Below are 17,818 nucleotides of genomic sequence, written 5' to 3'. Positions count from 1 at the left end.
ATTATTATTATTATTATTTTGTAGCTTTTACGTTGTAAGTGTTTAAAAGTGTCCAGTGTTCATTACAACATTAGACATAATATTACGTGATTTTATTCCTCCATTAAAGGTGGACATACTACGTGAAGAGTGTCCGTAAGTGTTCTTCCGTGCGTATATTATTGTATCTCGGAATGAAATAGGTAATATTAATGTGAACTACGGACGAAAAAAGTGATTCTTCGATATTTTTCCCAAGAAGTACGTAGATATACTTCTCCATATAAGTAGAAGCACGTTCGGAACGGATAAAGACGTTGTTTGAAAGTGAAATGATGAAAATACTTTGTTTCCCAGCAAATAATTTTTTAAGTCGTATGCTAGAAGCCTATTGCTGTTTTTGACGTAGCTATTGATAAAACATCGTATTGTATTGTATTTATTTTCATCCTTTTTCATACAAATTGTTCACAACGTGAACGTATGAGTTGGACACGTCATAAGAACACTGAATGTGTACATATGTATACATTTAGATCTACATGCAATATTAAAATAGTATGAATTTATGTACAAAAAAAAGTACAATTTTTCATTATTCTAATTTACATACATCGATATAAAACAACATAACAGTTAATAAAACCTTACATTATAGATATACAAAATATATATACTTTAAACCTTATTTACTACAGGCGAGATATTCTTCTACAGAATAGAAACAGTACTCGAGTAGGTAGGACTTGACTGCTTTATTGAAACCAGATGTTTTGTTTTTTAAAGTGGAAGGAAGCTTGTTATAAATATTCACTGCCATAGGAAATGTACTATTCTTATGTACTTTTAAACGTGAGGACTCTACATGAAGATCAGACGCTTGTCTTGTATTATGCATATGAATATCTGAGTTCAACCGGAAGCTGCTTGTATCTGTCTGTATATCTTTTCTTACAAATTTTAGAAGTTCATATATATATAAACATGGAAGAGGTAAGATTTCAAGAAATTTAAATAGAGGTTTACAAGAAGTTCGAGGTTTACTTCCGGTCATAAACCTTAAAGCTCTCTTTTGTAAAACGAATATGGAATTTAGCAGTGCAGTAGATCCCCAGAATATAATACCATATTTCAATTTAGAATGAAAAAGTCCAAAATAAGTTGTGAGCAGAATATGCTGACTGACACTATTTCGTAAAAGCTTTAACATGTAACAGGTTTGAGCCAATTTACTAGATAATTTTTGAATGTGAATTTTCCAATCTAATGTATCTGACACCCAAAGACCAAGAAATTTTATATCCGAGACGTAATTCAACGTTTTGCCGTTAATTGTTACACAAGGGCGTTTTCTTATCTCGTTTTTTACTACGTGAAAGCACATGCACGAAGACTTTGTTGTGTTTAGTATTAGTTTATTTCTATCCATCCAGTCACTGACGGCAGACATGGTGGAATCTACTGCATTACATAACTCAACGTAAGTTTCTCCAGTTACTAAAATATTTGTATCGTCAGCATACAGAACAATTTTAGCAGAGTCTAAACATTGTGGCAAATCATTTATATATATTAAAAATAGAATAGGGCCTAAGATGGAACCTTGAGGAACTCCAAATTTTAACTCTTTTGTATCTGAATAACATTTGCTTACTCCCTGAGTTTGACAGTTAATTTCAACAGTTTGCCTTCTGTTGGAAATATACGATTTAAACCAGTCATAAGCATTTCCCCTAATACCATAATCTTGCAATTTTTTAAGTAAAATTTGATGATCAATTGTATCGAAAGCTTTGCTAAGATCAAGAAATATGCCGGTTGTATATTTCTTAGCGTTTATTGAATTTAAAGCAGAATAGAGAAAGGAGTAAAGAGCAGTTTCAGTAGACTTATTTGATCTAAATCCATTTTGAGCAGGAAATATTAAGTTAAAATTATTTAGAAAGCTAACTAGTCTTATATACATAAGTTTTTCAAAAAGTTTAGAGAAGGTAGACAGACATGATATTGGTCTATAGTTCGATGTAAGATCTTTCTTGCCACTTTTATATAAGGGCTTAACAACTGCTAGCTTCAATGCCTCAGGAAAAACGCCACTACTAAAAGAGTTATTTACTATGAAGCATAAGATATCAGCAATTTCATAGGAGCATTGCTTTAGAATTTTATCAGGAACTTCATCATATCCTGAAGAACTCTTATTTTTCATTTTCAGTGTAGTATTTAAGATTTCCTGACTAGTTACTGGGTGCAAGAACAATGATTTTTCGAAAATATCGTTGTGTCTACTAACGTATTGTTTGCTAGGTAGTTTATTGTTCACGTTATTAGTGATAAGCTTTTCCACTTCATTCGTGAAGTAATCGTTAAAAGCATTTGCAATTTCAGTCGGATTTTTAATAATTTTATTTTGACAAGAAACGCTAGTTATCTTAGAGGAGGGTTTTCGTTCCCCAGATTCTTTCCGAATAATTTGCCATGTAGCTTTCATTTTATTGGAAGCTTTCCCAATGTAAGTATCATTCTCTAACATTTTTGCCTGTTTTATGACCTTATGTAAAACTCGTCTGTACATTTTGTGGTATCGTTTAAACACGGGAGTACGGCACCGTCGGGATAGTTGATGTAAATAGCGCATTTTTTCTAGAGAAACCTTTATTCCAAAAGTCTTCCACTTCGAACTGACATTTACCGATTTATTTATCTTAAATTTTTGTTTAGGAAAAGCAATATTAAAATAATGAGTAAATATACATAAAAAGGAATTAAATTGGTCGTTAACATTACATTCAATATAAACATCCTGCCACAACTCAGTTTTCAACAAGTATCTGAAATATGCTACGTTAGTGGGTGTAAATGAACGCCGTTCAGACCATTCCACGCCCACGTTTGTATTCTTATTAATTATTTCTGTGTAAAAATAGAGAAGTTGAGCATTATGATCAGAATAGCCTAGGTTTAGTACATCAACATGAGATACGAAATCATCACGTGGAATTATAATTTGGTCAAGAGCAGAGATTCTTGTTTTGCCTATTCTGGTAGGAGTATTGACGATAGGTTTCAGATTAAATGATGTGCAGAGCGAAATGAGATCATCTTTTTCTTTGCTATTATTTAGTAAAAAATCAATATTAATATCACCACAAATTACTAACGACTTTTTAGAGGACGAGAATTCCGATATAAGCCTTTCTAATTTATTCAAAAACTCATTGACATTACTGTCTGGCGTGCGATAGAGACAGATAAGTATTAAATTATGATCGCAAAATTCAAGTGCTACAGATTCGAAAGTTTTCTCAACGTTCAATGTAAGGGTATACCTTAGAATTTTGATACGAAAGTCCTCTTTGACGAATATGGCAATACCGCCATGGGATATATTTTTCCTACAATAGTACGCAGATAGTTTAAAACCTGTGAGTGAAATTGTTTCTATTTCTTCTTTATTCAGCCAGTGCTCCGATATACACAAGACATCAATTTTACTTAATTCATTTTCCAAAATAATTTTTAATTCGATTATTTTATTTCCTAATCCTTGGACGTTGTGGTGCAGGATTCGGAGACTGGTATTTTTTGACTCACTTACGTCTTCTACTTTTTGATTAGGAACATTACCGGTAGTTATATCTACTGCTTTTAGTAGGGGAGTATTACTTTGGCAACTTACATTATCTACAACATTTAGATCCGAGATACAAGATGACATACCACAACACACATAACCTATATTACTTTTTTTGTCATAACAATTACAGGAAACTTCTCTATGTTTATTTTGAGGAAGTGAAGTACACGTCATAAATTTCGTTTTTCTGCAGAACTCGTAACCTATAAAAAAGCATTTGCTGCCTCAATAATCCAATCACAGACCCTTTTCTTTCCTTTTACATTTAGATGTAAGCCGTGACTAGTGTAATCCTGTCTACGCAATGCACCTAAACTAACAAATTTAACATGGCTGTACTTTCTAGAGATTATTTCTTTCACCTGCATATTAAATTCAAATATTGATCTGTTTACACTACCATTCGGCCTATGCGGAAAATCATACCTATAGGGTGTTGACAATACTACTGTTCTAATATTTCTTTTACCTGTGCTTTCAAGTGCTCTTTCTAAAGATACTAACACATTCTGGGTTTCTAGTGGATGGCTTAGGTTATTATTAGTTCCACCAGTCAACACAACACAATCGTCTTCATTGAGATTACTAGTTAGTTTATGAACGTTCTCAACGATAGATTCGTAGGGTGCACTTGGTTTCACAATGCTGCTCACACTAAGGCCAGTATTTGCACAATCTTGGATAATAGATGCACAGTTTCTTAAATGACTGTCCCCCAATAGTAGCATTTTTCGCCTGTTCTTTTCTTCTGATCGAGAAGAGATTCCTGTTGACTTATTGAAACTTCTAGTACCGGTACATTGTTCTTGACTGTCACTCTGTGAAAGAATGTTTTGTTGTGTTCTATTGGATGCACTAATATTGCTAACGGATTTCACATGTGCTCCCTTAATGTTCTCCTGTACCCTTGTAACTGAGTTAAACTTTCTTTCACTGTTTTTCTTTACTTTACATTGCATGTTCTTTGGTGATGAACTTAGTGGAGCTACTGCTGTTTTACAATTCGTATGTAAGTTAGACTGCTGATAACACTTGCACTTCTTTGAATGTTCACACTTGCCATAATTTACTGTTTCAATTACGTCACTGTTTCTGTTTATGCATTGTTCTTCATCGAGAATAGCAAACCTATTTCTAGTTTCTACATTTGATACACATGCAGAAAGTCGATTATTTCTTACTACTTCTGACCACTGGCCACTTCTATGAATTTGACCTTGCACTTCAGCACTTTTATCATCTCGTTGTTTTCGAAGTTCGTTTAATTTGCCTTTCAACGACTCTACATCATTCATCAAAATATTTATTATTTCTTGTAGAGAAGAAACTTCCTGTTTTGTTTGTACACAGCTTACGCAAGATCGTTCTGCTATAGCATTTTCTACTGGAATATTTGTACCCATCCCTCGTTTCGTTTTTGACCTTCTAAAGAAGTCTATAAGTTGATTTGAAGTTTACAGCTTAATTTTACAATATCCCCTTGAAAACGTAGTTTTTCTATAATTCTTTTATGAAGCAAAATTGTGAACACTTGAATGCATCAGGCAATGCGTGATGAAGTTCTGTACATTGCCTATTAATTTTATATCATATGGTAAATTTATGTATTATGCAATCTGCAAAATTTGCCCGTTTTCATCTCGTAAGTCGTAGATCACTTGCTCACTGGTATAGCGTAAAGACACCTGCTAAGGATAATCCACTCACAACTTTTAGCGTAAAATTTAAATCTGTTCTCTTACTCGTAGGATCTTCATTCTAGGGACAGTAACGTAATAAAAGATAAAAAGTTTTCTAAATGAGATACATGCCTGGCCTATTGCAGAAAGGTAAAATTTATTTTCAATCGTTTCAGCTTTTTCTGTAGCTAATACCAGATTAGGTTGATGTCTAATTTTTTATACTGAGGTATTGTATGCAGATTGTTCGTTTTCTCTCCCTTGAATGTTTATTTCCGAAAACTCTGCTGTACGCGACGTTTTTAAAAGTAAAAAAACTAGTGTGCCTCCTTTCTCTAACAAGAGAGACCACTCAGATTATAATATTTGACGTAGAATTTTAATCCTCTTCCCGTCTTTATGATACCCATTTGAATGAACGTAACGTAATAAAATGCCACTTAAATGAACACTTTCAACATATTAAATTATATATTTCAAATAGTTCAGCTCCCTGTATTTTCGGTATTCAGAGTGTAGCATTTATCTTCGCCTGCCCTTTTTACTTTTAGCGTAAAAAAACAATAATGTCTAGAGCGTTTCACGGTGCTAATAACACTCGTGGGGCATTGTTTGCAAAAATCCTGTAATAGCAGGATTCCAAACCTAGTATATATGTCGATTTCTGCGAAGAGCATTACAGTAGGTTATGATAAATTCTATGTTGAGAGCACAAATATAAAAGCGTTAGTAATAATCTAAGAGTAACGAAGGTGCTAGTGGTTGTCCATATTACCTTAACGTGAAATTCTGGAATCATTATATCATGTATTTCAAATAAGTACATAAAGATCACAAGAAATTGAAAACTCTATGCTTCTCAAAAGTATTTATTTTATTAGAATGTATCAGATGTAACTACGTTGCTGCATATCAATATACGCAAATTTTACTATCTCAAGGTATCAGACTATATAAAGACGCAACTAGAAATTGGTATACTTAATTGAATCACGTATCTTGTGCAAAATTTTAAAAGCTGTTATATCATCCCTTTGTTTCTTTGTAATCATGGTGACAGTTTCTTCTAGCTGCAGTTGCAAAATGCTCTTCCGACTTTTAAATTTTCTGACACAAAAAGTAACGATATATAAATAATGTTAGTGACAACGGATCTCTATTTTCACTTATAATAATGAAATGTTTTTTCCACATAGCACAATATAAGTATTTTTTATGTACCTGAGTTAATTCTGATATCGTATTTATCGTGACGGACATAAGTCTTTGACCAGGTAATTGCGACTGCTTTGAAACAAATGCAGAGTATGATAATTAAATCTGTCATATATGTAGATGCGTGTGCAGAAGATACATACTTCTGGGTCATGATCGCAGTGGGTCATGGTGAGTGGTGGGTCGTACTGGGTCATGGTGGTTGTGGGTCGCAGTGGGTTGCGTGCTGTTGACTAACGATCGACTGACCCACCGACTCAATGACTGAATCCAATTTTGGCACTTTACAGAATATCCGTACAGATTTTGGGAAGTACCAAACGATATGTAATGGTTACGTTTTAGGTTAAGGTATTGCTAGTCTGCTGTTTCATTTCTGAATGCAATTACGATTGGCCATGACTTTTTCAACATATTGTTTTTGTGAGAAAACGTTAATGAGCAATAGAAAATACAACTGTTTTTCGATTCGGATTGGTTTGGGTTAACAGCTTGAAAATGAAATCGCTTAATGTCCAACGATTATACCTGTTAGGTTAAGGAAAACTATGATTGAAGCAAGTGAATTTTGATGGACGAATTGGTGGAATGAGGAATTGGAAGTGTCCTGAGAAAACCCACGAGCACTATGTTGTCCGTCTCAACCTTAGTTGCCTTGGGAACGAACCAGGCACCCCACCCATCAGATTATTTAGTAGGCGGGGTCTCACTTTCGATTCCCGATGGGAAAGCCTTTGAAATATAAAATGCCCTCGATAAATCTTTGTTCGTGTCCCTGTTGTTGAAGGTTATTTAAATTACCTGTAAAACGAGAATAACCAAATTTAATAGAGATAAGTTACAGAGATACTTTCCGTCTCTTTAAAATTTAATCTTAAAATCTGTGGACTGCACTATTTTATTATGACTAAACTCAGTGATTCATGGTTAATAAAACATTGGAATCGTAAACGTTTGCAATTTCCTATATAGACGAGTGATTCTTGACTAGAGCGGTCTTAGGGTAGTGGCTTGAGCCTTCGCTTCGTGTGTTAGGGGTTCGCGTCTCGATTCTCCTAGGATATTCAGAAAAAAATTATAATTTAGAATTCTCATATTTCTGGTGTATAATAAAATGAAGAATTGTCAATTTTTCTCGTTCTTAGAAGTTAGAGTTGAAACGACTTCCTTCAAAAAGTAATTACATGACTTCACAATCTACAATCTCGATTTCTACTGTCTGTAAACTTCGCTTGTTTCGCAAACAATTCATGAATACAAACGGGTCATTCTTTAGGCCTAGTATGAGCCATAAATTTGCCTGAAACGTCATTGTGTAATTGTTACTAAGTGTTCTTCCACTCTTACTAGAAATAATAATAGTGTTTTCGTTCGGCACTTACAACACGTTCCATATATTCGTTCAAGAATTATTGATAAATAGTAGTTATTCTTTTTTTTATATTTTGGGAATATATCAATATAACGCATACATAGTCCAATGTCTTTTACTAAAGAAGGGGTGTTACTTCGAAAGGGTATTGTGATGAAGACAAATCCTACTTACCTTCTGTTAAGGTATCCGAAGGTTCGATTTTCACATTATCGAGTAGCTGACACCTTTTTCCTATCTTTTCTTTGCAAAGTATCTCTCATAACTCAATCCATCCTTATATAGGGTACAAAGAATTTATTTTCATTTTCATAACATCAGTATGTTTGTTGCATTGCAGTAGGACGTAATATTGAGGTCTCAAATATTCAGTAATAACAATAATAATAATAATATAGATAACAAATTCCGTATGAGGACACATTGTATTAATGCCTGAAAAATCGCCCGTAGCGTAAGCCAGAAGTTACAAAATAATCGGGATTGGAGAGGAGTGTCAGGACCAAAGGCACATACCCTCTCCATATGTTCGTACAACTAGCTAAATGTTATGACGGAAATTTTTCCCTACAACTAGCTAAATGCTATAACGGAAATTTTCCCTACAACTAGTTAAATGTTATAACTGAACATTTCGAGGCAAATTTCGTGTAGAAAGTACGGATTCTGAACTCGCAAGAGCCGTAAGAAAATTTGTTTTTAAGTAATGGTTATGCCGGCTAAGCTACAGAAGATGTCGATGATGAGAATGATAGAAATATTGGAATAAAGAAAGCGGGAGGAGGCAGAACATGGAGAAAACCTATGAACACGTTTTTTGTTCAGCACATTGTCCACTAGATTAGGTTAGCTGGGTGGAACATGTTGTACCATTAAATTTACAACACTTCATTAATAATAATAATAATAATAAAAGTTTTTAAGCTGCCCTAAAATTTGGCAAAACTTGCTTAAACGTAGGGTTTTCGGGGAAGGGGTTCCGTACCTTCATGGGACACCTCTACAGCTACTCAAATTTAAACGAAAACTTTCCGCTAATATTTCGTGTAGAAAATATTCTACTGTAAGTTTTCAGGAAAATAACCGTAATAAAAGAATTGAATATAATTGAACACTAAAGCTAGTAATAAACTAACTTGTACAGTTTCCAAATGTAATTATAAAAGCTTTGCTAAGAAAAATATATACACAGACCATAATTCAGTGAGCTCTGAAATTCAAAGTAACAAAATAATATATAAGATTCTGCATACAGAGCAATTGTTGCTTAAAGAAGCACAATTTCGAGACTCGAGATAAGACGAGAAGTGTTTACGATACTTTTCGTCTCGTCTCGATTCTCATCTCCAAAGCATGACGATAGTGTGAGTTAACCTTATCCCGTCTAGCATTAAAATATTAAGTCTCATCCCGATTTGTTTTGTATATTTTACAATCGAGATGAGAAAATCGTCTTTTCATGGGCAATATTACAATAAACCGAAATCTTTTTTTTGCCCAATATCATGTTTCTGCTTTTAATGGTATTACCTGAACGATAATAAATTTTTAATTCTTCGAGATAATTGTTATTATTACTAGTATTATTCATGAAAATTTGATACTTCAAGTGTTGAAGCAAACGAGTATTCAAATATTTGAATGTAATAAAGCGTGTGTTATCTATGACTAATCACCATCAAAATTCCTAAAGTAAAAAAAAAAAAATCTCGACGTGTATTCGATCGAAAAATCTCCAGATTACTGGTCAACCGCCTAGACCACTGAAACACGATCACTACGCTATAACCGATTCGTCTTTAGTCTGGTTACGTTTCTTGGTTAAGTTTCTCTGCCTTAGCTTGGGATGTAGTATGTTATTTTTTTCTTCGTTTCAAAAAGCCTTTCATGTTCCTCTTACGATGATATAAGTGAAAGATCTTCGGTATACTTTATATTAGTAAGTTGACTTGCTCTTAAACCTTTGGATCGCAGGTTTGTTTTTTCTCGACACGAAACTACAGATAAGAGAGATTTAATTATCATACTGTGCATTTGTTTCAAAGCAGGCGCCATTACTTAGTCAAAGACTTATGACCGCCACGATATAAATGATGGTTCAATTTGATATAGTGAAACAAACTGCAGCCTCTTATTTTGAGAATAGAGATATGGAAACTTCTCTGTGGTACACCGTTCCATATTTTAAAAATATTTCATGTAATAATACAAATTAAGCATAATGTTATCATGAAATATAGCGAATGATGATATTTTTTGTTGCTACTTAATATTATCTCCATTCACATTTCCTTGTTTCTTGAATTTGTTACAGGCGCGATAACGTATTAGCTTTCCACGGAGAAGAGGATACGTCTATTACATTAAAGGAAGCAATTTCTCATTCTGATGTGGAATCACATACTTCGATGCAGTTTGGCAAAGGATTTCACCCATCACGTTTGTCAAGACATATGCTGCCACAGGAAAGTGAAAAGCGTGATACGTACCAAAAGAGTGATAAACGCTTTAGTCAAAGTTCAACTTTGTCAAGCGGTAAGTTAATGCATATAGGTGAAAAATCCCACATCTGCGGAGTATGTGGAATGGAATTTAGTGTATTTTCAAGTTTGGCTACGCACATGTTAATTCATACCGGAGGAAAACTACACACATGCCAAGAGTGTGGTAAGGCATTTAATCGAAGTTCAACTTTGGCTAGACATATTTTATTCCACACAGGAGAAAAAAGTTACACATGCCAAGAGCGTGGTAAGACATTTAATCTCCGTTCAACTTTGGCTACACACATCTTAATCCACACAGGGGAAAAAAGTTACATATGCCAAGAGTGTGGTAAGGCTTTTAATTAACGTTCTCATTTGGCTACACACACCTTAATCCACTCAGGAGAAAAAGCTCACTCGTGCCAAGAGTGTGGTAAGGCATTTAATCAACGTTGGAATTTGACTAAACACATGTCAATCCACTCTCAAGAGAAACGTCACAAGTGCCAAGAGTGTGGTTGGGCATTTAATCAACGTTCGAATTTGACTAAACGCACGTCAATCCACTCACAAGAGAAACGTCACAAGTGCCAAGAGTGTGGTGAGGTATTTAGTCTACGATCAAATTTGGCTAGACACATGTTAATCCACACAGGACAGAAAACTCACACGTGTCAAGAGTGTGGTAAGGCATTTATTCAACGTTCAAATTTGGCTACACATGTTAATCCATAGGAGAAAAAGCTCACATTTGCCACGTGTGTGGTAAGGCATTTAATCAACGTTCAACTTTGGGTACACACATTTTAATCCACACAGGAGAGAGAACTCACACGTGCCAAGGGTGTGGTAAGGCATTTAATCAACGTTCGCATGTGCCTACACACATTTTAATCCACACAGGAGAGAGAACTCACACGTGCCAAGAGTGTGGTAGGGCATTTAATCAACGTTCACATGTGCCTACACACATGTTAATCTATACAAGAGAAAATTATTTCATTTGCCAAGAGTGTGGTAAGGCATTTAATCAACGTTCAACTTTGACTAGACACATGTTAATCCACACAGGAGAAAAAAGTTACAAATGCAAGGAGTGTGGTTAGAAAATTTAACGACGTTCAAGTTTTACTAGACACGTGTTAATCCACTCAAAAGTGAAACGTCACAAGTGCCAAGAGTGTGGTAAGTGATTTAGTTCACTTTCATATTTGGCTAGACACATGTTAATCCACACAGGACAAAAAGCTCACATTTGCGACGAGTGTGGTAAGGCATTTAATCACCGTTCACATTTGGCTACACACATTTTAATCCACACAGGAGAGAAAACTCACACGTGTTAAGAGTGTGGTAAGGCATATAATCAACGTTCAAATTTGGCTAGACACATGTTAATCCATACAGGTGAAAAACATCGCACCTGCCAAGACTGTGGTTAGGCGGTTAATCGACGTTCAAATTTGCTTGGACACATCCACACAGGAGCACAATCTAACATGTGCAAAGATCCTGGAATGGAATTGATTCAACGTTAATACGTGTTGAGCCACACAGGACCAAAACCTGACTCGTGAATGATGCGGCAAAGAATATAGTCTACGCTCGAACCTTGCAAGGTATTTCAGTACACAATGTAAAACGAAAGACATGCAAAGAGCGTAGCATGGCATTTGCTCAAAGTTCACATATAGCAAATTAAATGCTAATCCACACAGAACAAAAATCTCACACGCGCGGAGAGTGTAGAAAGACATTTACTGGCAGTTCACATTTGGCAAATCGCATGCTAAAGCACACAGTTCACTAACCAAAGACAAGCGTAAGGTGTTCAAAAGGATAGTTTCGATTCAGCTTTGGTAAGACACGTAACTAGGCATAGTATGTAGAAAAGAATTTGACGCAGTCACAAGTTGTTAAGTCAATTTTTGAAAGGAATGTTAAAGGAATCAGACCACATTAAGCCCTTGAAATGTCCTACCTGCTCTTTGTAATGGAATGTCAGTTTTGGAAGACAAGTTCTTAAGTCCGGGTTTTGGGGGCAGATGTTACGGGGAATTGGTTCCGCATGTACTCTACGAACGGCGCTTCTGCTTTGCCGCCACAGGGATTGTTTCATTGTGAAAAGATGGCTGACGCCGAGAAATATTCGAGTCATGATTTCACAAGTGAATGTTTAAAAATAAAATCTCCAAATATACCCCATCCTTACACCGGACACGGACACCGGAGTTAGGGACACCGAAAATGAGGGTGCACTTTCCTCATCAGCTACAAGTGTAGATCCAGTGGAAAAGCATGTTCCATGTCTGTTCCAACACTAGGACTTTCTGGACCATCTGCGTTTTGGCTGCATCTTGCTGGGCGATACATGGTTGAGGAGTTCCGTTTTCACCGCATATATTTATATTACCCGTTTTCAGGACATTCTTTCATGCTCACTCACAGAAACTGTGGACAAATTGAAGAAAAGAAGCGATCAAAAAATCAAGTCCTCGTCCCTTCCAAATCGGCTAAACTGATCAGACAGACTTTAGGTTAAAATTGTATTAAGGGTGTGTCAAAAAATGACTCACTAATAATAGGGAACATGATTACACTCCAGTTGTTGACGTCTGATTTCAAAGCGACATTAATTTCACTCTTATTCAAAGTTGTAATAACTTCACCGGAATTCGTGCTGTATGTTCGGAAAGAGGGTTTGTACCTAAAGTTTGTTACATAGTATCTTCTATTCCTTCTCGCTCACAGTCGTTTTTGAAGCGCGGGATGATGATGTAAAGTGAATGTGCATGTGGGTTGTTAAAAATAAAGTTCATACTTATGTTTTGTATTCCTTACTTATTCTTTATTCTGTGCTCAGAAGTTGTTCAGTATACCGACTTACCAACTTTTTACTCGTTTTATAAGAAAAGTTGTTAACCCGCGGGGTTGTTATCATTTAATGTTATATAGGATAACAAGACGTTTGTTTCGAAGAAACTGAAACATAAACAAAACCCTGCAACACTGATCACCACCGCACTAGTGTACGAAATAGTTGAACAATTAAAAATCATTTATTCATTGGTTTTCAAAGGGTTAACCCATAGTCTTCTACTTCCGGTGACGTACACAAGTTTTTAAAGTTCACTCGGAAATACGATTAAAACACAAGGGCCATTTTGGAAGGATTTTCGGTACTTACGAGGGCCATAAAGTCTCAATGTCCTTTTTTTTTAAGTGTAATGGTAAACAAATCAATATTCACTAATTATTTTCATTCACATTATTTCCTACACAGCATGATATCATAAATTTAATATACTATTAATTTTGTTTAATTCTATTCAATAATATTTAGTATTATTTAAGATTAAGTATTATTATTTAGTATGCACTAACTCAAACACTTCAAATAATTATTAATGCATTACAAGATACTTAACACCATTACATAACACAATTACTTATATAACATCTAAGTCAATTGTAATTAGTTTTTTTCATTACACACTGAATAATACTTGTCTATAATATTCATGTAACGAAATTACTTCAATACACCATTTGAACCAATAAAATTGCATAACTACATGTATATATTTCACTATTTCGTAACTGAATGAAACTTTTATCAATGAAACAATATCATATTTCAAAATATTCGCAATTAAATTTAATCAATATAAATTCAATAGAATGGTACTAATACAACATGAAAATATCATATACAAATCAAATTGCAATAAAAAAACAAGTAAACATTTTCATAATAATAAATGCATCATCACACAACTACAACAATACTAATTAATTATAATACTCTACATTTATTACATTCCGGTTAGACGTTAACCTGGAATGGACTGAGCAGTGGATGGTTTGTCATACCATTACACTTTTATAGTGCCTGCCCTAATAAATTTGGAAGATACCACCCACATAATTGTTATTGTTATCTATTTCCCGTCCCCGAGACGAGGTTTAAAAGATAGAATAAAAGGTTAACGTTAAAAAGAATATAGAAGGGTATAATACGAAAATAGCCTACTCCGGGCTTTAAACAAATATAAAGTTACCCAAAATGGGAGGAAACCTCATCTCATGCGTTGGCAAGCCACTTGGCATATTATTCCTTATTTAATAAAAGGCTTCGGCCGTCCGGAAGTCACATAGTAGGTGACGGACGCCTACTAACGCCAAAACGATATATAAACATTTCGAAGTGTATATACTTTTTTTATCCCAACTTACTAAGTTTAGGATTTACAAGATGGTTTAGTGTAAACGACAAAACATAACTGGAACAATTAAGTTCATCTTAAATATTTCAAATATTTATCACATTCTATCAATCTTTTCACTAACTTTTCGACGTTTTCGTTTCGACTCTTGCTACGGTTAAATACAGATAAATCTACATTCACAACATCATTAAAATTCACATGAATTGTTGTTTCTGGTTCACACGATTCTACATTTACACAATTTGAAGTTATGGACTCTAATTCCTTTTCGTGTACATGTTTTTTGGCAAGTTCTAACCAAAGTTGTTTAGTTTTTGAACTGGGTTTCCAAACTTTCATACGATCTATTGAATGAGTTCCTAAGGATTCACTAGTAAGTGGGTCCATCAGTTCAAACACCTTATCTGTAACCTTTTGTTTACAAAGTAAAGGCCCCTTGTACAGATGAAAAAACTTGCTAATTTTCTTATCTACAGCTGAACTAAGATGACTTTGAAGCAAAAAAAAATCGTTTTCTTTTATAACATATTTACCTTCTTGTGTTTTATTATATTTTTCATTTATTTTTCTAATGTTTTCTTTTCCGCGAAAATCAGCCATTATAAGTATTTTCCCAATTTAGAGGTTCATTTTCATCATTTATAACTATTCCAAAATGCCGAAATACAGAATATTGCGGTTTTGCATTGAAACGAAGACTTGCTGGACTTACTTCTAAACTGCTATACACAGAATAGTTTAGTAAAATAACAATTTGGGGAATATACTTCTCCCATGTTACATGGCTATCATTGCACAACAATTTAAACAAACGATTAGTTTCCCTATGAATTCTCTCCACAACAGAACTCTTTGGATGATACGGACTAACATAATGGACTTTAATCCCATGTTCTTTCATTTTTTCTTTGAATTTACTAGAAACAAAACAACTACCATTATCTAGTAAGATAGACAACGGAAAACCCAAAAATGGAAAATAATATTGTTGCAGACATTTTAAAACACATCTCGTAGTTGCATTCCTCATAGGAAACATTACATAATATCTACTAAAACATCTAACACTGACAAAGCAAACTTATTTCCATTCTGAGAAGCTGGATACGGCCCTAAAATATCAATAGAAAGCATATCTCGTATGTTTTTACTGCTACAGTCTCCAAAGGTTTAGCCGGAGGTGATGTTTCAGCTTTTGTCAATTAACAATCCATACAGTCGCTTATGAAATCAATAACGTGTCTTCTTAATGACTTCCAATAACACACTTCTTTAATTAATGCAATTGCTTTTTAGGACCAAAATGACCTTGTTCATGGAAGTACTTAATTTCGGGAACCATGGAAGGAGGTATACAAATTTTCCAAGATTCTGGAAAATGATAATTTCTATTCAACAAAACAGCATTACTTAACTTAGAAAAACTTTCAATGTTTCTGTTTTTCACTTTTACATACGGGTCATTGGGATTTCGCAAAACTGAAATATTTTTTTATACTCTGAATATTCTTGTTGTTTGATTCTTAATTCTTTAACAGTAAGATTTCCAAAACATAACGGCAAAACCTCAAATTTATTAATTTCATGTTGTTCAACTTTTGTTTGTAATATTACCCGTGAGAGAGCATCACTCGCCTGATTATCTTTAACCTTAATATAAATTATTTCTACCTCGAATCCTTGAATTTCAATACTCTATCTCGCTAAGCGTGAATTCATATTTCTTATGTTATGGAGGTATACAAAAGAATGGTGATCGGTGGAAATTTTTATGTCTACCATACAACAATTGACCCCATTTTCTTAAAGCGACCACAATTGATAAAACCTCTTTTTCAGTCGTTGTGTATTTTTTTTCAGCTTGTTTTAAAGTTTTACTATGAAACCCAAGAATATGGCGTTCGCCATTAATTTCCTGAAACAAATTATTCCCTGAAGCCACTGAACTACAATCTGTGATGATACAAAAATCATGATCTAAACGAGGATGAGCTAATAACAATTCTTGAGCTAAATCATGTTTCAATTGTTCAAAACTACTTTCTTACTCATCATCCCATATCCATTTTTTTCTTTCTTAAAAGAACAAACAAAGGTTCAGCTTTATGTGCAAAGTTACTAACAAATTTAGAACACCATTGAAACAAACCAAGTATTCGTTGTAATTCTTTCAGATTTCTAGGTCGTGGAAGATCCTTTATACATTGTACGTACGATGAATCTTTCGTTATGTCTTGAGAATTTACATTAAAACCCAAAAATTAAATTTTGTGTTGCAAAATGAACATCTTTTAAGATTCAACGTCATTCCTGCTTCATGTACTTTAGTAAATATATAATCTAATAAACAAATTTGTTCTTCGAAAGACATTGTCGGTACTGAGACGTCATCGACATAACAGACCAGTTGATCATACATTCCAGAACCTAATGTTGTTTGTAAACAACTCATAAAAGCTACAGACCCATTTAAGTATCCAAAAGGAACACGTGTAAATTGATACATTTTGACGTTCCAGTAGAAGGCTGTGTAAGGTTTACATTCATCAGACAAACTGACTTGCAAGTAAGATCCAACAAAATCAAGACAACTAACAAATTGAACACCTTTGAATTTTAACAATAGGTCATCAATTTTATTTACTTTTAACTATTTTACATGCTTATTCAAAGAAGTCAGATCGACTACAGTACGTAGTTTTGATGTATTCTTTTTTGCTACGCATAACAATGGATGAGCGTGAATAGACACACACTCTTCTACGATTCTGTTTTCAAGCCATTCTTTTATTTTTTTCTATGTTATCTTTAAATTTAAATGGTAAGGGATATTGTCTCTTAACAATAGGTTTGTCAGTGCCAACTTCGATAGTGTATTCGAAGCGATTACATTTACCTGGCACATCACTGAACACACATCTATGTTTAATTAACAAATTATAAAGTTGTTTTTGTTGGTCATCAAGATCAACAATTTCATTTAATTTTTCTTTAATGTCACCTACAGAAGGAAAATGTTCAGTTTCTGGACTATTATTTTCTACTACAGTTCCTGGATTGGTTTGATTTAGAAAATTGATTTTGTACATACCATGAAATTCTTTTATTTCATTTTCAATATCGCTAATATGTTTTCCATACAACTCATACAAAAATTTTGGTTCCTGTACTAAATCGAAATTTAACTGTTTCAAAGATTCATTATTTACAACTGGATTTTG

At 34.1% G+C, this 17,818-nt stretch overlaps 2 protein-coding genes across 2 annotated transcripts in view; one reads left to right on the top strand and one right to left on the bottom strand.

The window, feature by feature from the left end:
- LOC145660740 (uncharacterized) overlaps positions 1–13,181 on the top strand; it is a 51,730-nt gene extending 38,549 nt beyond the window's left edge. The window contains exon 2 of the mRNA XM_081726150.1: positions 10,197–13,181. The gene's annotated coding sequence lies outside the window, so the exon portion shown is untranslated. The remainder of the gene's footprint in view (positions 1–10,196) is intronic.
- A 29-nt stretch (positions 13,182–13,210) lies between these two features.
- LOC145660738 (uncharacterized) overlaps positions 13,211–17,818 on the bottom strand; it is a 37,001-nt gene continuing 32,393 nt past the window's right edge. The window contains exon 5 of the mRNA XM_081726147.1: positions 13,211–15,968. Within this exon, the coding sequence (XP_081582273.1) occupies positions 15,874–15,968 (95 nt within the window). The 3' untranslated portion in view covers positions 13,211–15,873. The remainder of the gene's footprint in view (positions 15,969–17,818) is intronic.

This window comes from Thermobia domestica, chromosome 9 (assembly GCF_964235325.1).
Source record: "Thermobia domestica chromosome 9, izTheDome1.hap1.1, whole genome shotgun sequence".
Lineage (NCBI taxonomy): Eukaryota > Metazoa > Arthropoda > Insecta > Zygentoma > Lepismatidae > Thermobia > Thermobia domestica.
Note: the sequence above shows the minus strand (reverse complement) of the source record. Positions and strands in the feature narration are given on the sequence as shown.